Source organism: Chanos chanos, chromosome 8, assembly GCF_902362185.1.
Source record: "Chanos chanos chromosome 8, fChaCha1.1, whole genome shotgun sequence".
Taxonomy (NCBI): Eukaryota; Metazoa; Chordata; class Actinopteri; order Gonorynchiformes; family Chanidae; genus Chanos; species Chanos chanos.
Window position 1 is genome coordinate 27,279,579 of NC_044502.1, and position 26,943 is coordinate 27,306,521.

A 26,943-nucleotide genomic window follows, 5' to 3' on the forward strand; every position below is an offset into this window, starting at 1 on the left:
GATTCACCCCTCACTCTGCGCTCACAGGAAGAGAAGACAGAGGGTTTTTTGGAGCAACTTTTACAGACCCCAGACTTAAACATAACTGAAAATCTGCGGGAAGATCTCAAAGAGACAGCTTCAAATATTTCTGAGCTTGAAGAGTTCTGCAAAAAAGAAAAAAAGAAAAACAAAGAAAGGAAAAAAAGGAGAAGAATTTCAAAAGTAAAAGTGGGAGCACTCCTAGCTGGCTATATGGAACATTTTGAAGCTGTTTCCTTTGCCAAAGGAAATGTTACACAACAGTAACTGACAAGGAGCGCCACTCTTTAACACATCCCAGAGTCTTTTATGTTGTGGAGAGGCTGGGACAGCACCTGTCTCTTAAGAGGATGATTTCACTAAAACATACACTTTGACCATACATGTCTAAACTTTTACATACAACTAAATCCTAGCAATGTCCATATCCTATTCCTTATTTCAGTATGACATAAGTTTGTGTGACCTTGTATATTACAAGGTATAATGTTTTAAATTTAAATTATGATCTGATAATGATCCCCTCCCTCTGGGTAAATTTTTCATCATCCTCTTCATCTTCTTTTCATCATCTTTTCATAATCTCCCATAGGTACAAGATCACTAAGATGTGCTTATGCTTGCCTTGAGTGTAATTTATGATGCCTCTCAAACGCACCACAGGGATACAGTCCTGTAGATAAAGAGTGGATCGGCCCCCCTCCCCTCCCAACTCCCCTCCTCATCCTGGTCATTTTACTTTTTTTTTTCGTGTGGTTCTGCAAAAACACACCTGATTCAGCTCATTCAGTTCAGTAGGCAATAGATCATGAGAATCAGGGGCTGGGTCCTGCTACAGAGCTAAATGAGTAATGTGGGTAGGGCAGGGAAGCCTCGAAGGCTGGGTTTTATAAAACACTGTACAAATCTCCTAATGATCGCTGGTGACTATTCAAGAATTACAACAGCATCAAAACCGTACGCCCACCAGGGGGCGTCTCATTTCATTTCTCTATTGTTCTACAAGAAATGCATCAAACGTTCCAGGCATTGGCTTGCCCTCAACCCTCATATACATCACTCTATTATCACACACTGTTTTTTCTGTCTTTCCATTACAGTGCACAAGCCTTCAGCAGCTCATGCCACAACGTTACTGATAACTAACAGCCTCATCTTTTATCTCTCTTCTCCACGCTCGGACGGCTCCTGGAACGGCACTCACACTGAAACCGTTTCAACTTTTCACAACAAATGGGCTCTCAGAGCCACATCACTAATGAAATAGTTTTCGAAGCATTAGTTCATCGTTAAGAGGAAAAAAAAATAGTTCAGAAAATAAGGTTTGAATACAGCACAGAGTTTGCTTCATTTAGGCAGCCGCTGTGAAGCTGTGGCAACTTCTCTCTCTCTCTCTCTCTCTCTCTCTCTCTCTCACTCTCTCAGAAGTGTGACATAAACGCTATGTGACAGGGCTGTCCTCGACACATCGGCATGATAGGGTATGTGGGTCAGGGCCAAAATGCCTCTCCTTAGTCACGTTACCGTGTGATCATTAGCTGAGCAAAGGAAAAGGTCAGAGTGTAGCCATGATTTCATCTGACATGACTGCTCATGTTGAAATGCCATTGGATTTAAGTGACAAATGGTCCTCATCTTTACTAACAAACATGCGCACGCACACACACACACACACACACACACACACACACATACACACAGGCACGCATACACAATATATATGTGTGTGTGTGTGTGTGTGTGTGTGTGTACATTCATTACATCATGTAAGAGTTAAATTGGCTTCTTTTAACATTTAAGTACACTCATGAATTGTCAGCCAGAGTGTCTGTGTGAGCCTTAACGGTCTTTTGAAAGCCAGTGATGTAGCTGTCAGCTGTAAAAATCATTACAGGTGCAGGAAGCCACACGGTGTATGACATCAATCTGTTAAGATCTCATATGTCGTATTGGTGTATGTGTTAAGGTGTCTGCGTTAGTTAGCTCACTCTGAAGAACTCCTTGGTGGATCCAGAGTCCAGCGTTCCATAGGCGATCTCCGTCTGCTTGGCCAGGTCTTCGGCGCTTTCGATGGGAGAGACCATCCTCTCCACAGTAAGGAAGGCAGCCAGGTTAGCCGTGTAAGAGGAGATAATGATCAGAGTGAAAAACCACCACACCCCACCCACTATACGACCAGACAGAGACCTGAGAAAGAGAGAGAGAAAGAAAGAAAGAGAGAGGCCGAGAGAGAGGGGGGGGAGAGAAGAGAACACAGGGAAGAAGGAATAGGAGAGCAGACACATAACCTCAGAAAGAACTTGTTAGGATGAACAAATCAACTTTTTTTTTTTCTTCATTTTACAGTGGACTGCTCTGTCTACTGATACTGGTTAGTCGATTAATTCCCAGCTTAGAGCACAGTTTTACATCATGTGTTCAGACCATACCCAGGCTTCAGAGAACATATATCCCATAATATCCCGTCCTTTCCATAGACAAAAAGCACCTTAACACCATGAGCAGGCAGTTTAATGGCAGCATGACAAAGTTCCATGACATAAAGTGAATCATTACGCGCGGATTTGCGATACATGACTTCACTTCTTCCAGTTTACATCTAATTATACAAAGTTTTTTTAAAAAGTCTAAAGAGCCACATCTTCATTCAGGCCGAACATATCTGAGCTGACACCAATGAAGTCTTTTCATGAACGAATGGCTTCATTTCTGAAGCTTGTTCTGAGTTTCACACAGTGAGCAGAGAATGCATTTCATCCGATCAGACAAGGACAACACACACACTGCCTCAGCCACAAGGACAGGAACGCGGACACAGAGGTTCGAAAACCTCCAGAGAGAAAGACAACAAGAGAACTCTCAGTGCCAGAGAGTGGAAATGTGGAACGACATACAAAAAGTGGACTGGAAAGATGAATGAATGAATGAATGAAAGTGAGAGGAAAAGGGCTGAGTGAATAGATTTGAAGATGAATGTGTGGGCTGGTGACAGTGCAGAGGTGTGCCAAAGAAAACAGGTTATATGCACCAGGCATGTGACCGTAAAATGGGGACACGCAGCAAAAACACGGTAGCCCTCCAAAGGGTACGAGACAGACAGAGATGGAGAGAGAAACACAATCAAATACAACCCTGTGCATTTTACAGTCAACACATGGTGAATATAAGCTATTTAAGAGCATATCCTGCGTCCTGCCAAACCAACAATCATACTCGCTAAGCAGAGAGAGAGAGAGAGAAAGAAGAAAGCACAAAGAACAAAAGAATGAGTATGAGAGAGAGAGAGAGAGAGAGTGAGTGAGCGACAGAGAGCGACAGAGAGAAAGAGAGGAAGAGAGAAAGAACAAAGAACAAGAAAGAACAAGAATAAGCAAGAGAGAGAGAGAGAGAGAGAGAGAGACAGAGAGAGAGAGAGAGCGAAAACAAAGAACAAAGAAGAAAGTACAAGAAAGAACAAGAACAACCAGCAAGACAGAGAGACAGAGAGAGAGAGAGACAGAGAGAGAGAGGGAGAGAGAGAGAGAGAGAGCAAGAGAGAGAGAGAGAGAGAGAGAGAGGGAGAGGGAGACAGATAAGAAAAAGTTATGCAAAGAAAGAGTACCAGAATACCACAAAGCCACATAAAAGACAGGAGAGAGAGAGCAGAAGCACACAGGAATGATTGCTGGAGTGAACGAATGACTGAATGAATGAATAAATGAAATGACGGATCGATGAAGGGCAAAAAAGCAAGTGATCCTCACATATAACCCCAAAAATAACATATATGCACCATGGCATCGTGACTGAATGACGAAACGACCATAAAATGCAGAGGGAGAGAGATTCAGAGTGAGAGTTAGAGAGAGAGAGAGGGAGAGAGAGAAAGAGAGAGGATGATGGTAGGGGGATGAATGGTGGGAAAGATCATTCTGTTGAGAGTAAGACACCAACCTTGGTGAGATATCGCATCCTTGCTGCATGAAAGCACCCAAAGAGAACCAGAGACTGTTAAAAATGCCAAAGTCGTTGGGGGGGTCCGGGGGTGTCTGGGGGTCCTTGGCCTCCTCGTTCTCATCCAGATGCCACTCATAAGGGCTGAAGCGACTGACCAGAAAAAGCACCACACTCACGCCGATGTAGGCGAACACGATACACATCCAGATCTCGTAGGCTAGAGGGTCGAGGAAAGAGAAGACCCCCGGTTTGGACTTCTGGGGTTTTTTGATCATTATGGAGATGCCCAGACTCATGAAGGGCTTGGAGAAGTCAATGACCTCCTCTCGAACCAGAGTGATGGTCAGAGGTGCCACAGCTATATCAGCCCTCTGGAAACATAGCAAAAGCAGACAATGAAATTTAGTTCCACAACATCAAATTCAATGACTGACCTTTGCTTCCACATGCCAGGAACGAATGTCTGGTAACCTATTAAGACTGGTTGGGGACCAGTATTTTACATTTGGTCTTTAATTGGTCATTACGGTGATTACTAGGAGAAAATTCATTAATGGTGAGACAACACCTAATTCATTTAAAACGAATTGACACAGAGGTTTATCAGTGTTATAATTATTTAGTTTGTTGTTCACCCCTTTCTGCATTTTTCTGGAGACTGAAAGCCAAATGTACACCTGCCTTGATACTTGCCTTACCCTACTATGCTTTTACACTGAGCAAAATCTAAAATTAGCTGGAGAGTCGACTGCCCCAGGGAAAAGAAGCTATACCTTAATGAAGAGTGAAAGACGGATTCACTGAGGCATCAGACCGACCCAATCTTCTTCAGTTATTACACTGAAGACCAATCACTGATATGATTATGATTATGATATGGTATCTGCTAAGAATGATATGTGAAGATATGCTATTACATCTCCTCTCTTACACTCTCTCTCTCTCTCTCACTCACACATGCACACCTACACACACGCACATACCACATACACTCAGTTTTATGGTCTCACACAAACACACATACACACACACACAGTTTTATGGACACATGCACAAATACACACGCGCACACAGTTTTATGGACAGACACACACAATTTTATAGATGTGCACACACACACACACACACACACACACACACACCACAAACCACACACACACACACACACACACACTCTTTCTGTCTCCAAGTCCCTCGCTGATTTGCATGTGAATAATCTATGAATGATGAATAGCTGAAGGAGGATGGGCTGAATGGAAGAATTTATAATCCACTGATGAAAGATGTCTCAGTGTCTGTCCAAAGAGAGATAATCATCACTCGGGATAGTCTTTCTTTTTTCTTTTCCTCTTTCTTTCTTTCCTACTGATTTTGTATATCTCTCCATCTCTCTTCTTAACAGAGAGAAGGCAATAACAGGGTTTATGAATGGCTGAATCAAATCCAAACAAAAGACCCTCACATGAGGCAGTGAGCAATCTAAGACAGGACATCGACACTCATTAGGATCAGCATGTCCCGCCTAAAATGTTCCCAGCTCACCAATTCTCACCAATTACTGACAACAGACATTTACCATCAAACCATACTCTCACCCCACATACACCTTAGCCAACTTATTACACATCAACATAATGATGGCTCCAACTGGTATTTTTAAAATCTGATCATTTAAGAGATAGTGGATGGGGTTAGACTACTGAAAGACTGGAAATTAGCTTTATGGATATTTAGGTTTTATACTCAGGGATTCCAGATAATAGTCCAGAGACATTCATCATTGCCTACATTATATGACAGCTCTGGATGATATTATGATGTACTGATACGTATTTTAACAATATATTTCACTTCATAGTTTTTATGTGTTTATGATAACTCTCTTTGATCACTTTGCAGGACTGATATAGTATCTATCTATCTATCTAGCTAGCTATCTTTCTGTCTGTCTGTCCATCTGACTGACCCCTCTACCAACTTACCCAGAAATCTATCAGTTTATCAACCAAACTGCTAATGTTTCTGTGTTGTAAGAGTCAATATTTGAAGAAAAAGAACCACCCAAACCAAAAGACCTGTGTGAAACCAGCAACAAAAGCATGTTTGGAGAAAAAAAAATTAAGTGTCAAAATAAAAGCCATACATATATACGTGTGTATATGTATGTATTAATAGCTGATTACAAAGGAATGATGATTATGATAACTAGAAATTGTCTGAACTGAGTTTCTGATGAATTTCCTGCCTGTGGTGGTGCAATACCAGTCAAAACAGTTGACACATATTCAGCTGAACTCAGACCCTGTTAAAGAGGCAGACTATGTATGTGTGATACCGCACATTCCGTCCCACTATCTTAGAAAGCAACTGCTAAGTCTATGAAACAGAAAAGGCTGCATTAAGTCTAGGTGGAGTAAAGTATTTTGTAAAGTTAAGCAGTGTGCTAGAATGTCGACTCTGGTCATGAATAAATATCCTGAAGGATGAAATGCTTTTCTGAGAGATCATGCAGAGTGTTGGACTCCCTGTTAGTTTGCCTGGCAGTTATAGTACTCTCTGCTATACTGCTCACCACTTAAGTCCACATGGTCACACAAAGAGCAGATTTGAAATACTCACCGTGGACAAATGGAACTCTTTGACAAACCAAAGTCTGTTTTGAAGTTAATCGTTATGTTCTACCCGTGGCCGATAAGAACGCCGTTGTTTACCTTCATAAAAACTAACCAGTCCATCATGATCTATTTCTTTTATACTTCATTTTTTACATCTGTTTTGTTCACATACAATATTACTGTATAATTGTAATGCAGTCCAAATGATGCAGCAATCACGATTTTCCGGAGGCATTAAAACAAACTGATAACCATCTGATTTGTTTTTCACAAAATAAAAAAGATAAGTTTTAACCAAGTTGTTGTTTGTGTTGCTTTTCGTTTTATTTTGACAGCAGAATCAGCAACGTCTGTTGAGTATGTTGCTGGCTTCACCGTAATGCTGAGCTAATGATAATGTGACCACCTGTCCAGGTGATGGCACTAACTTACCCCATACACCAGTTCTCCCACCATGCCATTCCAGGTCTTGGTTTCGGGGTCTCTGGCACCGTATTTACCGTCCGCTACTATGGAGAGTTTGTATTTAATGCCCACATGCTTGGCAATCTCAGAGGCCAAGTCCACACAGTAGCCCTCAAATCTGTCATTGCCCTCCAGTTGCATATAGTTTCTCTTGTACATCACATATGGGGCTTCCTGTCAATCAAATGTAGAGTTGAGGAAGACACTTCACATGCACACAAAACACACACACACACACACACACACACACACACACAAACACACACACACACACACACACACGCGTGCGCACACACTCATATATATATTCACAACGGCAAAACTGTTAAAGGAATACTGTTGGTCACATGTTTCACACTTAGTAAAACAATGCCAAGAGGACATGACACATGGGAGTGTATACTCACACTAGCTCACACATACACACACACACACACACACACACACACAGGCACGTTGACATTTTACCCCCACACGCACCAAATAACACATTTACACATGCTCAAACACAAACATATTCTCACATTAGTATTGCACACATTCCACGCACACAGACAACCACATACATGCACAGACAACCACAAGCACACACACACACACACACACCGAGACGGGTGCGCGCACACGCGCACACACACACACACACACACACACACTTACACACACACACATGCACAAAACATTTCACCTCACATAAATTCATACAAATTTAGCCCCGCTGTTAATAAGAACATACTTACACACACACACACACACACACAAAAACACCAACACGATGACACAATAACACACAAAACAATAAGCTATGGCCAAACATAGCCACTGTAAACAGACAGAGAGGAAAGATAAAAGAAAAGTGAGGGCGGCACAGTCACAGCTGAGTGGGTGGGGGACTTCTGGGTTGTTTTAAGGAAGGGATGCAGTGTGTATGGGAGGGAGGAGGTCATTCAGCTCATAAAGTAAATGGCAGCAGCAATGGCAGCAGGTAGTTGGCAAGATCCAGAAAGACAGCAACATCAAACATATGTTATGTGTGCAAGGAGATGGCCTCATTCCAAAGAGTGTTCACTCTAGAGAATTCACTCTAGACAATCAGATCAGAGTGTGAAGATTAGATTAGGACAAACAGGGTGCACATGCTTGTCTCCAAACAGATAACCAAAAGTCTCTCTCTTGCTGTCTCACACATACACACACACACACACACACACACACACGCAATCCAACGCATGCACAAGGAGATGGGGTTCTGAGGGTAGAGACAGAGGTTTTCTCCTGTTTGTGGGAAACAAAACTGTTCATGTCTGTTTTGAACATGCCCTGCCCAAGAAAAGGTCTTTCTGTACCAAAAGCCATGTTAACTGACCCATAAATATTTTCTTATAGCCATTTTGGGTCAGGCTTTTAACATTCAAATTTCAAAGTTTCTTAGTATGCAAAATACAGCAGGTTACACTGATTGTCATCAGATTTGGCCAATCACTGGTGTCACAGCAGTCCCACACACGTGGAGGTGACGATTCATCCTTTTATTTCTCTGCCTTATCCCTGAAACAGCTGAGTGTTATGCTACGTTCCTGCAGCTATCTGACTTTCACATTCTGAATTTGCCTAATATGAGACCATAATAGGCAGAGTCAGAAAGAAAAGGAGTCATTTCCTTTAAATGTAACAGAAGGCGTACCTTATGCTACATTTAAATATGACTCTGGCTTCCTGGCTACCTGAACTTTACTCACCATCTTTCTCTTTTAAATTAAATCTATGAGCTCCTTTTTTATTTCCACTGAATCCACTGAACTTATTTTCCACTGTCCTGCTGCTCTGGCTTTTTAGCCCCTGCTCTGTCGGCCCGGGTTACATTTAAAGACTCAGCGAGGCCTCTTCTCAAGATAGTTGCGTTAGCACCTCCTTATGTAACTAACTGTAACAGCTTCAGTAATTACACAATATTCTAGATAATTAAAAGACTCTGACTGACCTCATTTTTGACCCCTAACCTCAAAGAGCCCTGTTTCTTTGAACTCTTTGTTCCTGAACTCTTCTTCACTCCAGTCCTTCATTTGTTCCTCTACATTCTACATCTTCCTTCTCGGTTTTCTGACCTCCAACATCTCACAGCTGGAATTTCTGTGACAAGCAGGAGATGCTCTGCTGAATGCAGCTTTTAATTAACCTTGCACAATTTCCATTTTTAACTCCTTTAATAGTAAACAAATAAAAATCTTTTAACTAAACTTGCACACTTTCCATTTTTAACTCCTTTAATAGTAAACAAATAAAAATCTTTTAACTAAACTTGCATGCTTTTCATATGCTAGATATTCTTTCAACAGACTCTTTTTACACCTAACAATTTAAACCACTTTGTGAACTTTATGTAGATACCATTGTATTATAATATTTTTGAAACTTATTTGCGATTATTTTTAAGCACTGGAAAGTGTCAGAAACCACTTTTATGCCCTTATAGTTCTCTATGCTACATATGTCCTCATAACTGCATCATTCTTGACATTTCACATCTGAGCTGTCACCTCTCTGTTGCTGATTGGATGAAACCGGACCCTCCCGAGGTCATAGGTCAGCACAGAGCTGAGTGGCATGAGACAGAGGAGATTTGAGGAGATCTCTATAGAAGAGAGGGCTGGTTGGAAGAGGGGTGGGGTGGGGGTGGGGTGGGTCAATGCCATGTCCTCCTCAAATACTCATCATTCTCCGTCACTCAGGAGAAAACCATCTGTCTTTCTCATCTCACTGGTTTTAAAACGCTTATGTATTTATTTAGTTATTTATTTTTTCATTGCAAAGTCATCTATCCCGATGTCACTGGCCATTTACTTTGATGAGGAAGAGGTGCGAGAGATGCTTTACTTACGTCCTCTGTGTGTGTATGTTTGTCTGTCTGCGCAGATGGAGTGACAGGTCTAGACTAACTCATTACCAAAGCCGGTATTGTGATGTCACTGCTACAACAGGCCACCGCATATGTATGGAAATCAAAATGCTTTGGCATCCACACGGGTACAGTTCAAACACTCTGACGTGATTCGACTGTTTCAACGTGTAGTGAGTGGGTGCAAAGCAAACTCAAAACAGAAAATGGTTTCTACCCTCCCAGGACAGAATGTAACAATGGACACCTTGGCCTTGAGTGGCAGAATGATTTTGGGTGAGACAGTTAAAATCAGCGTTGGATAGTGTACCATAATAGTAGTGACCACAATTGTTCGGTTTTCCACAGAAGAGGACTCGTTGGTGACCTGCTGGTCCATTATATATACAAATTTCTCATATTCATTCCAGTATCCGATCTGTGAAGTGAAGTCATACAAACAACAACATCTTTAACAGGACAAAGCTAAACTTCAACAAAGCATTGGTTTTAAAATTATATATCAACAAGGCATTCATGACAGCACGTGAAACCTCAGTGTTTCAGACAGGAGTGTGAGTGATATAGTGGTTAGGAAAGTGATGCATGTAGCAGGATGATAGTTTGGCAGGGTATTTTGTGTAATGTAGTTTTCTGCGTGTGACAAATATTGTGACATCTGATGAATGCTTTTTTGGTTAGCATTGTTAGCATTTTCACTGGTGCAGGGAATTCTGGTCTATACTCACATAACCTTACTCTGACTGGTAAATTAACAGCAAATGAGTAGGGGAGATCAAGGCAAAAATGTTACACTTTAATTAAGAGGATATTATTTTAGCAGCCCATGATAAATTATTTCATTACATTTAGACCAAAAGCGGACAAAGTGGCACCATCACCTATGTGAGCCTTTAATGTAACAGGCTGTGGGTCAAAGGTTACAAAAAACACACAAACAAAACTAACTGAACACACTCCAGGTGTGTTCAGGTGTGACATTTCATCACCATTTTATCTGTTAGACTATCTGAAAATGATGATTGTTTGGACTCTTTGACAAGCAAAAACAATATAGTAGTACAAAAGAATACATCTGGACAGGAAATTTACTAATATAACACTAAAATATATTTTTGTTCTGAGTGACCTCCTTTTTTTCTCATGTCTCTCCTAGTTTGGTGAAGAAGATAAACAGAGTGTGAATGTTAAAGAGATTTTTAACCAAGAGTTGATGAATCAAAAAAGAAAAAAATATTGTGACAGTCATGACAGTTGTGTTGTGAGAAATGACTGTTTAAAGGTAAACAAAGCTGGAATCAGATAACAGAGTCACACTGTGATAGAATGATGAAACTCATGTATATGCGTACGTGTGTCTGTGTGTTTGTGTATATGTATGTATATGTGTGTGTGTGTGTGTGTGTGTGTGCGCACATGTGTGTATACATGATTGTACATGTATGTGTGTGTGTGCACATATATGTGTGTATATGTGCATCTGTGTGTGAGTGTGTGCGTGTGTGTGCATGTGTGTGTGTGCAGGTAAATGTGCGTATATGTGCGTCTGTGTGTGTGTGCAGACACACTGACCTTCCTGGCTCCCCCAGGTTTCATCTCATATACATCGATGGTGTAGTTGGCCCTGCGGCCAAATGTGTCAAACTGGATGTTCCCCGTCAGGCCCTGGACCTGGACCTGCCGAACGGCAACACAGAGCAACAGTAACACCCACAACAGAACAAACCACACACTCACCCCCCCTATACAACAACAACAACTACACACACACATAGTTATAATATACACACACAACCATCACATCAACAAAACAATAAAACACAACACCTGTACATCAACACATTTAATGTTCAGGACATTACTGTAATATCTGGATGAAAACTCTCAAGAAATGCCAAAAAGAACAGACTGAAAAAAAAAACACAAACGGAGCCAAAACCCATGAAAACACTAACAATATCAAACACCTTCTACCAAAACACCTTCACATTTACATTAGATATACACTGACACATAAAGAAAAGTTTTGAAAAAAAGAAAAAAAAGATATTAACACGTGTCACAACAGTGAAAACCATGACAGTGGGAACATTTCCAGCGGCTTGGACCCCCGGTGGACCCATCCTACCATTTTGAGAGCTCTCTCTATGTCGATGCCCTGACTCCACGGCACCGCCGGGTTGGCCAGGCAGTCGCCTGCGCTGCCACGGCGAGAGATATCCACGCGCTGCCGCCGGAGGTACCGGAAGGCCTCCGCAATCACCAGGATGGCATCATGAGTCAGAGCCGAAGTGTACTAAACACACACCACAGCAAACAAACACACACACACAGACATAGACACACACACACACAGGACAGTGCAGCCAGTTCAAATCCTAGTGTGAGACAGTAAGTTGCAAGGTGAAACATGGAGAGGGATAGAGAGCAGGACAGACAGATGAAAACACAGATTGTGTGCGCGTGTATGTGGGTGCACGTGTGTATGTGTGTGCGTGTGTATGCGTGTTTATTTGTATATGTTCATGTGTGTGTATGTGTGCGCATATGTGTGTGTATGTGCGTGTGTGTATTTACCTTTGTGTGTGTATATATATTTGTGTATATGTGTGCAGATGTTTGCGTGTCTGTCTCTCTGACAGGGTAGACCTTTAGCGGCGTGTTTTTGGCTTCGGGGAACTCTCTCTCGTCGAGGCGGTCCCAGCGCTGCAGGAACTGCTGAACGATGGGGTTCTCGGGGTTAATGATCTGAAAGCCTGTGATGTTGGCCCCTCCTGAGAACACTCTGTCCAGACTCATATTGGAGAAGCCCTGGAGACACACACACACACACACACACAGGCCAGAGATTAAAGGCCAAACACTTTGCCACAAGCTTAACTGCTTTTGTCTGGACTGAGCGGAGAGATGGGTCAAACACGCACCAGGTTGGCCAGGATGTAGTGGTAGCCACGGCTGTTTTTCCCTGAGGCCACGACCTGAGGGCAAATACATAAATACATCCGTTAATTAATTCATTCATTCAGTTATTTATCGACTTATCAACCCACCCATTCATTTATTCATATAATGTTTGAGGATAACGTTTGAGAAAAATTATTAATAGGAAAAAGTCTGTTTTGACTTTTGAGCCCCAGGGATCTCATGAAAATGATGTGCAGAGTAATTGTATGTGTTATAAACAGTTCATACTACATTTCGTACGACAAATGAAAAACATAAAAAGATTAAAATTAATGACAAAAATTAAATATGCTATTAACATAACAACTCACAATGCTATTTTTACACAGTAACTTGACAAAAAGGCAGTTTAAACTAATGTTGCGTACTGTATGTGACATTACAACTTCCATACCTCTTGCTACATCACCGGCAGTAACTACCGAAAAAAAACAACCCGCGTGTATTCAGCCTGCTCCTGAAACAGGACTGACTCGAGATCTATCTCACTGTATTAATCATTTCATGATTACTGTCACAGGCTCCTGAGGGACATGTTTCAGGCCCCTGATTAAAAACAGCAGAGGGTTACGACACGGAGTGAGATTTATGGGTCGGCCAGAAACTTTGGTTTCAGCTCCCATTCACTTGTGTCTAAAAAGGTGGCTGCCTGTTTAAAATGGGATGTATCGCCATGGCAACATATGGCAGCCCCCTGTAACACAACGTATGGATACGCCGTAACACAGACCAAACTCCTGCGCTGGGGCACTTCTTCACAGGGCCGGGATCACGGGGGTGGCAGGCTCCTGTGCTGCCCCTCCTTTCCCGTCTTTCCCTGTTTGCTGTAGTAAACGCCTGGACAACGCCTGGACAAGTGTCTGACGAGGTAAGAGGGTGAGGTGAAATCAGTTTTCTTTGATCAGTTACTACTTCATCTTTACACTTAGTCTTTGTCTGCGGCAAAGACCATACTGTAACTGCAGAGTGATGAGATTACGTCTGAGAAGGTGATTAAGCAACCCAGATAAGAAAACGCTTTAAAATATTCATCAGCTATGGCACCACAGCTGTACTATTTCTACATAACACACAGCTGCTCAATAAGCTATGAGTAGTCTTTGTATATGTTTATAAAAGTAAGTAAGTAAGTACACAATCTGCTATGCCTTTCCACATGGCACTTGTAGCAGTTATGACTTATTAACAGTTTTGAATTTGCCAAAACCCAGCACTGACAATTCACTGTTTATTCATTGCCCGCCCAATTTTCTCGATATATATGAAAACGTTCCACAACTTATTATGTAAATCAGCATCCAGCAGAACTAAGAAGCCTTGAGCTGATTTATGTTGTTTAACTGTTGACATTGATTAAGCCAGAATAGGAATTTTGGTTTGGTTTAGTGATGCTAACTAACTTCAGCTAAACTTCAACTTTGACTAAATTCAGCTGATTTATCACTTGGCTCTATGTAAGGATGAGCTTGTGTGTTTTTTACTGTAGAGGAACTGTTTTATCTACTTCACCTCTTTTAACTCTATTTATAGATGGTGTGTGTGTAAGAGAACAGTATTGCGTTTATGTGTGTGTATAAGAGAACTGTATTGTGTTTATGTGTGTGTGTGTAAGAGAACAGTATTGTGTTTATGTGTGTGTGTAAGAGAACAGTATTGTGTTTGTGTGTGTGTAAGAGAACAGTATTGTGTTTATGTGTGTGTGTAAGAGAACAGTATTGTGTTTATGTGTGTGTGTAAGAGAACTGTATTGTGTTTATGTGTGTGTGTAAGAGAACTGTATTGGGTTTATGTGTGTGTATAAGAGAACTGTATTGTGTTTATGTGTGTGTGTAAGAGAACAGTATTGTGTTTATGTGTGTGTGTAAGAGAACAGTATTGTGTTTATGTGTGTGTGTAAGAGAACAGTATTGTGTTTATGTGTGTGTGTAAGAGAACAGTATTGTGTTTATGTGTGTGTGTAAGAGAACTGTATTGTGTTTATGTGTGTGTGTAAGAGAACAGTATTGTGTTTATGTGTGTGTGTAAGAGAACAGTATTGTGTTTATGTGTGTGTATAAGAGAACAGTATTGTGTTTATGTGTGTATGTAAGAGAACTGTATTGTGTTTATGTGTGTGTATAAGAGAACTGTATTGTGTTTATGTGTGTGTGTAAGAGAACTGTATTGTGTTTATGTGTGTGTGTAAGAGAACAGTATTGTGTTTATGTGTGTGTGTAAGAGAACTGTATTGTGTTTATGTGTGTGTGTAAGAGAATAGTATTGTGTTTATGTGTGTGTGTAAGAGAACAGTATTGTGTTTATGTGTGTGTATAAGAGAACAGTATTGTGTTTATGTGTGTGTGTAAGAGAACAGTATTGTGTTTATGTGTGTGTATAAGAGAACTGTATTGTGTTTATGTGTGTGTGTAAGAGAACAGTATTGTGTTTATGTGTGTGTGTAAGAGAACAGTATTGTGTTTATGTGTGTGTATAAGAGAACTGTATATGATCAGATTAAAACCGTTCCTCCCAACACCATCACATTTATGACAGCAAAATATTTCCGTCTTTGGCTTAAAAAAATTTTACACACACACACACACACGCATATGTGTGTGTGTGTGTTTGTGTGTGTGAGAGAAAGGCGGGGGGGGGGGGCTTATTTTGCGCCTCTCTTCTTTTCACTCATTCACACACTTTCAAAGCTCTTAGTGGAGGCATGTTGCCTAGAGGCAGTGCTGAGTCTACTGCAGACTGTAACAGAAAGCTTTTTCAGACACACACACACACACACACACACACACACACCTTCATAAACTGAGCACATACTCATACACATTTCATCATTTATTTTCACAAACCAAAACACTCACCCACTCCATCAAACGCTCACATAGATGCATACCCCATCACACACACCATCACACACTCACAAACCCCATTGCACAATCACACACACCATCACACACTCACATATCCCATCACACACTCACACACACCATCACCCACTCACATACACCATCACACACTTGCACACAGTGTCACACACTCCCTCACACACCATAACACCATCACACACACCATCACACTCTGATTCTGGATTGGAGTTCATTTACACGAGCTAGCTGTCATCTTATAAGTTTTTGGGGTAGGACTTGAATAGCACTGAGTGTCCCAAAAAACCACAGCAGCACTATGAAATTCCCTGTCTCTCTGTCTCATTAACTGGAGACACTGAATAACAGCAACACTTACGTAAGAGGACAATTTCCCACACAAGAGTAGGCTTCAAAATGTGATTTAGTCCATAGCAAAGCTCAGCATTTGTCTCAGAAATAAGCTCAAAGTGTGCATATGTGTGTGTGTGTGGGCTTGTGTATGTATGTGTGCAATAGAGAGAGAGAGAGAGAGAGAGAGAGAGAGAGAGAGAGAGAGAGAGAGAAAGAGAGAGACAGAGAGTGAGAGTGTGTTTGAAAGTGTGTGAATGAGTGAAAAGAAGAGAGGCGCAAAATAACCCCCCCCCCCCCCCCCCCCCCCGCCTTTCTCTCACACACAAACACACACACATATATGTGTGTGTGTGTGTGTGTATGTACATTTGAGGTCCCCCAGACAGAGTCTGAACGTTGGCTCTTTTCTCAGCCAACATTGAATTCTGGTGAGTCTGTAGTTTTGGACAAAGGGTACAAAATGGTCGGAGACAGCTTATCATATCCTCACACACACACATACACGCATGCATGCGTGCACACACACACACACACACACACACACACATACACACAGAAAGGGCTGCATAATACAGACAAAACATCATTTTGCAAATATTTTGAGAGATATTACGACTGAGATCTGGCTGGCACTTTAAATTCATATTTATGATGAATATCTCACATTCATTTTTGTCATGCCTAAAAGACAAAAAAAAACACACACACACACACACGCATTCAGCAAGGCTGTTTCTCAAACGAGTCACAGGAAAGAACAGACCTTCAGCTAAAATGACCTTTCCTACACACACAAAATGTTCATGAATTCTTAAATTTGAAGTATTAAGCCACAATAAAAGCTGACATTCACACACAATGAACATAGCACAAAATAACACACATTTTTAATGAACTCAGGGCGCCCCCGTGTCACAGAGGATTATCTGCAAAAATACCTAACATGGAATAAGGAAAACCCTGACTGCGTAAAAAAGGACCACATTCAGGGCTAAGTAAAGCATGACAATGACCTTGGATATTTCTTAGTGTCTTCACAAACCTGCCTGCTAAGAGCTGAGACTAGCCAAAATGTCTGTAATAGACATTTATTCACTTGCTAACTGTCAGTTTTGGTGGCACATCACTGGTTTGCATCTCTCTCACTCTACATTCTTCAGACTGTTGTCCACGGACATTTTACAGATGTTAGAACAAACGGGCTGTGATTCCTTCCATGGTTGCCACGACAGTCAAACACTGTTTACATAATACTTGGGTTTGCACATCTATAGTGGTAAAGGTATGGCTATACTAGGCATGTAATGGAAGCTGACTGTTCTACTCAGTCAAGGAGGATGCTCCTGATTCGTCAGCATCTGCTCTTTATGCAAATAAGGCACAGTCAGTCAGCTGGCTGCATCTGTCTCTTCGACGAAGAGATACTCCTCATCTCAAATATTGTACTGATATCATGTAATAATAACTCAAGATATTAAATATTTAATATTAAATATGTCATTTAAAAAGTCAAAATCCCAGCTTTTGAGAAATTACAAATTCACGTTATCAAGATTTGCTGCTCAGTCCAAACACACACTCACACACAGAGAGAGAGATTGCAATGATTATGTACGTGGGGCCCAAAGGCAAAGGAACAGAACACATGTTAAGTAAAAATGATGAAAAACACAATATTTTCCCATGGGACTTTTGAGACATTTCTGATAATGTGACCATTGTTTGCCATTTGGGTTCTGGTCCTTCTCCATGCACATAGATACATACATACACACACACACACACACACACACACACACACACACGTACCTGCATACGTACACTCTGTACACATGTACACTGCATACGTAGCAGGCATCTCAGCTTCCTCCTGTCACAGTGAATGAGAGAGGGAGATAGGCAAGCTGGATACTGAAGGAGACAGGCATTGATTGGCTGACACAGAGGTCACTGATTAAACCCTGCATTTCTAATGGCTATTGAATAAAACTTGATTAGTCAGTCACCACACCTTGAAAGAATCACAGCCGCGCATCTTTTCTCCTGGTCCTAATCTCCACATTTGATAAGATTCTCTCTCTCTCTCCTCTTTCTGTCTCTCTCTCTGTTTCTCCCTCTCTCTCTCTCTCTGTCTATCCTTGAAGGTGTCCATTCTAATTATTTACACAGGAAAAAGCCAGAAACAGATCAATATCAGTAAAACAACATGCCCTGCATACGCATTTGCTTTAGGCATGCATATGTTCCTCTATGTGTTCACTACTGATAAGACAGAGTGTGTATTTATAACTGACAAGAAGCCTTTTGTTTCCATGCTGACAGTCTGCGATTAAACGTTATGTCTTTGTCATTAGTGGACACTAAAAACAGGACACTGTAAAGCACTAACAGAAGCACTAGACCTGTGAGTTGACCACACTTTTACTGATGATGTAAGTGACTTTTCTTTAATGAGCGCTGCTTTGGAAGTGGGGCCTTGATACGAGGCAGGTTTGAAAGCTGTAATGTTGAGGGAAAGCTTTGATATCTACACTTAATTGTTCTGGCTATATCTTAAATCCTGTATTCTGGGGTGTAACTGACTTCTTGAACATAAAAGAAAAATTCTTTCGTTTCTTTTTTTTTTATTTCAGTCTCTCCTCTCCTCTCTTCTTCCCACCTCTTCACTCCACTCCTCTTCCCTCATTAGACAGTCGATGAGATATATTGCTTTCTCTCAGATCAGAAGAATTCACATTTCTCTTCCCCTCAGCACCACTCCCAAGGGTCCCTTCTCACCTTCTCTCCACCCTCAATTTCTCTCTCTCTCTCTCTCTCTCACTCACTCACTCACACACACAAACTCTCTTGAGGGCCTGGTCATTAATGTGCCACCTGTCTTTATTCATTGATGGTCACATAGCAATAACTGTCTTAATGACGAATGTCTTCCCACCAGCACTTTCTCCCTCCATCTCTCACGTGTGTGTGAGTGTGTGTGTGTGTGTGTGTAGAATCTTCTGTCTTTTTCCTGAGGTGCTGTGGGATGAATATTGAGGCGAGTAGTTGAGTATTTTTAGTTTTCTCACTGGTCCCTTGTTGCAGGACACTGTGTCCTACTTACTCACACACATACATATATACACACACACACACACACACACACACACACACATACACACTCATACACAAAATGTATGCATGCATATGCATGTGACCGTGTATGTGTGCGTGTGACTGTGTACGTGTGTGTGTGTGGGTGTGCGTGCGCGCGCACGCGTGTGTTTATGCGAAGGACACATCTGACAGCTGTATCGGATCCCTTGCCACACCGCCTGATTACTAAACAGAGCTTCCCATCAGCCACTGAGCTAAAAGCAAACGTCTCTCTCACTGAGTAAACAAGCACTGTTCACCAGAGGTGTCCAGTTCTGCTCCTGGAAGCCTCCAACAGACCTGATAATCCAAGACACTCAAGACAGACTGAACACAACAGGCAAGGGGGTTAGACCGTAAGTCAGTTTTGTGAGAGTGTAGGTCTCCTGGAGAAGGACTTGCTGTATAGCTTTACCTTCCAGCTTGGCTACTTCTGACTGCATTTTACCTCCTCATTAGCATACATATGCATTTTACCTCTTCATTAACATACATATGCATTTTAACTCTTAACTAACATACACTGCATTCTGAAGAATAAAAGCCAAACCAAACATTGGTCTTTGCTGTAAAAAAAGCCTGTTTTCTATCTCTGAGGGGAAACAGTTGTAACTTAGCGTTGGGGCTTGGTGTGTAATTCAATAGAGACGTGCTGCGTGGGCAAAATCACATGGCACTTTATCAGATCAGTGGCACAAATCAAGGCTAAATGTCCGTCTGAATGCACATAACTGAAAGAACAGAGAGTTCAATTCCATTAGATGGCAGAGTGGATCTTAATTGGCTCAGCAACAGGGCAGAAGCACAGCACACCTGTGCTGGCGCTATCTAAGTGACGGAGAACAACGGAGAGGCTTTCTAACGTCTAATGTCTGGCAGACAGCAGACGCGAAGCGGCCGTGATTTTAAAAGTCACTGAGAGGAAAGCCGACTCGTTCATTGATAATCCTCTGATCCACTCCTCCATCGTCGCTTTGTACTTCTCCCTTCAAAAAGAGTGATTCAGGATGCCAACGTCCATGACAGACGCACCATTCTCTCCTTACAATGCAATTAGTGTCCTTCACAAACCAATAGTTTATAACATCACTGTCACCTGGCATTCTCAGTATTTATTTATGTCCTTAATTCTATCTATCTATCTATCTATCTATCTATCTATCTATCTATCTATCTATCTATCTATCTATCTATCTATCTATCTATCTGTCTGTCACAGTCCAGTCCCGCTCTCCTAGATCCTAGTCCTTGTTTTCCTTGTGTCCTGGATGTCTTGTCTGCCTGTTTCTGTATGTTCCAGTCCATGTCTTACCCTGTTCCCTGCCCGGTCTCTGTTCACCTGCTGCCCATTTCATTAACAAGCTACTGCATTTAAGCCCTGTCTGTTTCCACTCCTGTTGCCAAATTATCTAGCCTTCTTTCCTGTTTCATGTGTTTGATCGCCTGTTTTTGGAAGAAGAATTTTGCCTTTTGCCTAGGATCATTGCCTGTTTCCGTAAGAAGAGTTTTTGCTTTTTGCCTTAGGATCATTGCCTGTTTTTGTAAGAAGAGTTTTTGCTTTTTGCCTTAGGATCATTGCCTGTTTTTGTAAGAAGAGTTTTTGCCTTTTTCCATTGGACCATTGCCTGTTTTGTCCTCTGCCTGTCTTTGCCCTTCTGAGACCACTGTCTTTTGGGTTTCTGGAAATCACTGTAATTATTAAAACTCCAACTAAAAACTTACTCTGTGCTCAGTCTGCTTTTGGGTCCTCAACTAACCAGGCCTCACCGGCCCTGACACTGTCTATCTATCTGTCTATCTATCTCGTCAGTTCAGATGCTGTGTACACATACACAGTTGGAGTTGAATATCATATGTGTTGTGATGTGTGTATAAAATCACAGAGGGCTCATGCCTGCTCCAAAACAGCATTGATGCGCTCCACCTCACAGTCGATGAGAAACCGTTTTTCCTGTCGACGGTCCATTTCTTCGATGATCCGACGGAATTCCAGCGGATCCACGATATTCCCAACAGAGCGGGCTGTCACCTGCCAGTTATTGGCAACTGCGGATTCCATTATGGCCTGGAGAATGGAGAACCCTGGGGGAGGGGAAAACAGACAGATTCACTCACAGATGAGAGAAAGAGATGTTCAACTGTTCAAAAACATGAAAAATATGTACTCACACACTCACGTACACACACACACACACACACAAACATACAAACCATTCACAGTAAAAAAATACACACAAACAGGAGAAACTTGAAACATTTCTTAACATATTTCACAAAAAGGAAAGATTCAGATCTTAAGCAGGGGAAAAGAGGAAATACATGACCCATTAGAAAATCAGAGAGCAGATAGGGAAAAAGGCGAAAAGCCTCTCTGATGTGTTTGATAAGATGTGAGGCGAGTATGGCTCTGAGTGGTAAACATGGTAATGACACTTGTATCAAAGGCACAGGACAGAGTTTCCCTGCAGTACCACTACACTCTTTCCTGTGGTCACTGCCTCACTGCTGCCGTCTCTGACCACACCCAATGCATAACAGGTCTATCACTGAAAATACATGATCTTTACATACATTTACTCTTTTTTAATACAAAAAAAAGAATAATTCATAAAGATCAGAATGATAAGATTAGTATAGGATTATTGCAATATAGGATTATTATAGGATTATTGCAATATTGCAAAACTGATATTAAATGGAGATCCCACTGACTTTAGATCAGTTTCACTAGACCACTGAAATATTACCCAGTAAGCATTAACTTGTGCACTCCACTGACTTTAGATCAGTTTCACTAGACCAATGCAATATTGCACAGTGGGAATTAACTAGTGCACCCCACTGACTTTAGATCAGTTTCACGAGACCACTGCAATATTACACAGTGCACATTAATTAGTGCACCCCACTGACTTCAGATCCATTTCACGAGAGAGTGAGACAAATCACTGCATTGCACCATCATTCACAGAAAGCTTCCACATGCTTTTTTTTTGTGTGTGCGTGTGCGTGTGTGTATGTGTGTGTTTGTAGGTGTGTGTGTCTGTGTGTGAATGTGTTTCCAGTCTGCATCCATTCACTTATCAACTATGCTCAATAATCAAGCCTTCCTCTTCCGTTACATTAATCCACAAATGAAAAAAGCCCCCCCCTCTCTCTCTGTGTCTATGCTTGATTGTGTGTGTGTGTGTGTGTGTGTGTGTGTGTGTGTGTGTGTAAAGCTCTGACCCCAAACACCTTTAACAGACGCAACCTCAAAGGCCTATCACCATGGCGACAGCCTCAATTCCCCCGCCTCGTGTTCAGATCAATGTTCAGCTCTGTATGTCAATTCAAGGTCAACAGCTATAAATATACACCAGTGAGTACGTATGTGTGTGTGTATGTGTGTGTGTGTTTGTGTGTGCACACATGAGAGAGAGAGAAAGAGAGAGAGAAAGGGAGAGGGAGCGAAAGACTATAAGAGGGAGACAAGTGTAGTGTCATGAGGGTGCTTAAGTGTAAATTGCTCAATTGAAATATGGGCCATTATTTAATAAATATAGAGATTTCTAGTGGCAAACACACACACACACACACACACATGCACGCACACACACACAAACAAATGACATTGGACACAGGACTCAGTAAAAGACAGTGTTGTAAGCGGGAGTGCAGTGTAATAATGTGGATCTGGTTTATGCTGATATGGATGGATTCCAAACAGGCAGAAAATAGAATATGCCAGAGTAGAACTGATCAATTATCTCTCCCTCTGTTCACTGTCTGTCTGTCCCTCTCTCTCTCTCTCTCTCTTCTCTCTCGTTCTCCCTCTCTCCTCTCTGGTGTGGGGAGATTTATGTGTTTTGTGTGTAGTTGGAGGAGTGGCGGAGGAAGCGCTGACGCAGGGGAAAGATGAAGAGAGGAGGGGATGATGAATGTAATTGCTGCTACTGCTGTTCGCTGTAAGAATGCTAATGATGCTAATGTTGGTCATACAATGTTCAGAAACACACACACACACACACACACACACACACAAATACTCATGTTCTCACTCTCAAATTACACACACACTCAGAAATACTCCTGCTCTCAGACACAAACAAAAACACAAACACAATTACACACACACACACAAACATATACTCACACACCAAGGCCGCATGATTTGGGGAAAATATCTAATTGCGATTTTTCTGACAGATATTGCAATTGCGATTTGATTTGTGATTTATTTTTTTTAAGTCAAGCTTCAGTTCAATATTCACTGTGTAATAGACTTAAAACATGAGATGGAGCATAATCAGATACCATCAAAATATTAACTGCACTATATTCTAATGCAAGGATGAGAACTTAAAGATATGGCTTCCAACATATATATATATATATATATATATAAAGATATGTGTGTGTGTGTGTGTGTATGTATATATATATACATACATATATACATATACATATATATATATATATATATATATATATTTTATTTTTATTTTTTTTCCTATTACATGGCCTTGTTGAATACTCGATTCTGATTAGTCAATTACGCCATTCTACGGCCTGTTATTTCGGAATCGCAGACCGTTGCAATGTACGCAGTTCTGATCGCTATCGGACTTTTTTTTTTTTTTTTTATCGGAAGCAATAAAATCATTTTTAGATCAATATTTTGTGTCAAATTACTGATTTCTTTAGTAAGTAGCCGGACAAGGTACAGCGAGCCGGTCATTATTGCGAAAAAAACCCCGACAGGGTGATGCAGGACCCCGACACGAATCACCCTGTCAGGGTTTATTTCGCAATAATAACCGGCTCCCTGTACATTACCGCTTACTTAATTAGCATAAAACATAGACCAATCAGACATAGAACAATCATCAGAAAACCTGTGACTGGGTTAAGTTAAATACATAAAGTAATAATATTTTTTAAAAAGAATTAAAAATTGTCCAATGTTACTTCCAGCTCAGCAGACGCCATTTTTCCGCACCACAAATGAAACGTTTTCCTTGGATTTCACGTGTTTGATGTTGGTGAGCGTTTACGCAGTCGCCTAGGGTTACTTTTGATTTGTGAGCATGACTGGTTAGAGAGGGGCACGGCACTTCTGATTGGTTAGTATGACTGTCACACAAGGAGGACGGCAAGAATTTGTAAAACCATTGACACGACAGTTTAAATCCTGGGTTAGACGCGCTGCATAATATACTGTATATTATTAATCGCAGCCTTTAAAATCGCGATTTCTATTTGAAATCGGTTAATCGTTCAGCCCTATCACACACACACACAGACGAACACACAGAAACAGGAAAAACACAAGACTGTATGTGTCTATCACAAATTACTACTTACCACCTACTGAAATATACTCACCATGAGACAGCTAATTAAAGCCGAGACTAAAATATCCACAGTTTTAAGTATGCCTTAAATTAGAGCTGTTTTCACACATATAGAAGTACATTTAAAAAGCGCTTATTTGTGGTGCTCAGTTAACTGCTGATTATTTTCTTAATACAGTTAGCATATACAGACAAAACTCACAAACAAATCACAAGTATTTGATATTCTGGAATTATATGAGATTCCGAGCATTTAAATATAGTTGATACGGCATTTTAAGTAACTGTAATTATGCAAGTACATAAGCGTTTCAGCAATTGCAATAAATGATTAAATACTGCCAATATCTGTATTCACATTTAAACATGCGTATTCTACACTTACTGTCACTTACTTACATTTACAGTGACTGCGAACACAATCACACACACACACACACACACAGACACACACACTTTAAGGCAAAAGGAAAGGGGGCATAGAGGAGCAGTGTTTTAATAAAGAAACAAAGGGACAAAGTGTTTGATTGACTTTGTAAACAGATGGCTCCAGATCAGAAGAGCTGCCATCAGCTAAGGCAATCAGCAAGGGCATTTTCAGACGACCAATTATATACACTGCAGCTACAAATCACACACACACACAGAAAGGAGTAAAGTCAATGATGAAGAGTGACCTAATAAACACTTTTCTGAGCTGTTTCTATGGAGAGAAAAAGAACTCTGCATGGACAGATGTTCAGAGATTACAGCGTGAGGGTGTCTTTTTCTTACTACTAAAGACAACTCGTTTTCCCTCTCTCTCTCTCTCTCTCTCTCTGTCTCTCTCTCTCTCTCTCACTCGCTCTCTCTCTCTTAGCAGCATCAGTGTCTGAACAACTCTTGGATAAACACTTCAAAGCGACTGACTATATTTGTGCAGTTTTTTCTTTCACAGAACATGCTCTACAGCCCAAAGCACAGCAAATTTATCACTCAATCGCTTTCCTAACACACCTGATTTCACTAAACTACTCAACTCATCGACTCCTCGTCTGGATCAGGTGTGCCAGGGTGGCTCACGGTGAGATGAAAACCGGTTTCCCAGTGGACCTGGGTTGAAAATGGTGGCATGTGGCTTTGGGAATGAGTCTTTGTGGGCTGGGGTGAAATACTGGTGCATTTTAATGTGTTTGTATAGCCTGCTTTGGTCCTCTCTTCTTTTTTTTTCTTTTTTTTTATCCTCTGCGTTTTTCTCTGTCCTACATGCAGCTGCTGTTTTGGGTCAGTTTCCTAACTCCAGTTCTGAAAATAACTTTTGAGATCAGTGTCAAGAGATAATTGAAAATAAATAGTTAACTAGATTTAAGAGCATATGTACTTTCTGTTACTTCCTGTTACACTTGATCCATTTGGAGTGTGGAATTTTAGACTATGAATGTGTCTGAAATTATTTAAAAACCAAATAAATATTTCTTACCACTGTGTTGCGAGACTTTAAAAAATTAAACCTGAGGGTCTATTGCTATTGCACAATACAGATGACTTTGCTTATCAGGTGCTCAGGTGCACACACACTGACACACACACACACACACAAAATCAAACATAGACACAGCGTATAAGAACTGACACAAGCCAATAGACAAAGCCTGCAACGATGGTATTTTCAAGACCAGTTTGTTTTTGGGGGACCTGTGTGTTGGTGTCATCTAAGCAGTATGACTATCTGTCCTGAATGTGTGACCATTGTTTATATTCTGTCTGAATACATCTCTGTCTGTTTGGTGGCATTTACAGTGTGATAGAAAACAGGGCGTTAGTATTCCCCTCTCTCTCCTCCCCTGTCCTCCTTTTCACACACTACCCTTTTCTCTCCTTCTGTGTGTGTGTGTGTGTGTGTGTGTGTGTATGAGCCACCTCTTTTTTTGTGCCCAGACAAACACTTCCAACTGTACTCTGTATTGAACTGATATCTGTCTGAAGTCCCACAGACCCACACACACACACACACACACAGACACATTACCCAGAGGGCTCGTCACATTTACAATGAAAGGGTGAATGCTTTCATTCAAATACTTTCTTCCTTTATGCCTGTCCCCTTTTAAGATGTTCGCTTGTCGATGTAAAGGGAAGAAAGGACATGAAATGGGAAGAGAAGAGAAGAGAAGAGAAGAGAGCAGTGTTGGGTCTGCGGGACACAGGCGGCCTGTGAATGAAAATGAATGAAACAAGGAGCTGTCCAGTTCTGAAACGCAGTGCTCTACAGGAATAGAACGCAAGCTGCATCTGAAATAGATCAAGGGGAGGGGGGAGCTGTCCGGTGCTGAAATGTTTTGGGAGCTAAAGAAAAAAAACGCAAGGCTGGACTGGAAACAAGAGCC

At 41.2% G+C, this 26,943-nt stretch overlaps 1 protein-coding gene across 1 annotated transcript in view; it reads right to left on the minus strand.

Annotated features, from left to right (window-relative positions):
- LOC115819525 (glutamate receptor 3) overlaps window positions 1-26,943 on the minus strand; it is a 59,986-nt gene that overhangs the window by 13,452 nt on the left and 19,591 nt on the right. Inside the window, exons 4-12 of the mRNA XM_030783034.1 lie at window positions 21,136-21,323; window positions 12,858-12,911; window positions 12,583-12,744; window positions 12,062-12,229; window positions 11,506-11,610; window positions 10,244-10,351; window positions 7,005-7,211; window positions 3,955-4,328; window positions 2,010-2,208 (exon numbers count right to left, since the gene is read on the minus strand). Of these exons, the coding sequence (XP_030638894.1) occupies window positions 2,010-2,208; window positions 3,955-4,328; window positions 7,005-7,211; window positions 10,244-10,351; window positions 11,506-11,610; window positions 12,062-12,229; window positions 12,583-12,744; window positions 12,858-12,911; window positions 21,136-21,323 (1,565 nt within the window). The remainder of the gene's footprint in view (window positions 1-2,009; window positions 2,209-3,954; window positions 4,329-7,004; window positions 7,212-10,243; window positions 10,352-11,505; window positions 11,611-12,061; window positions 12,230-12,582; window positions 12,745-12,857; window positions 12,912-21,135; window positions 21,324-26,943) is intronic.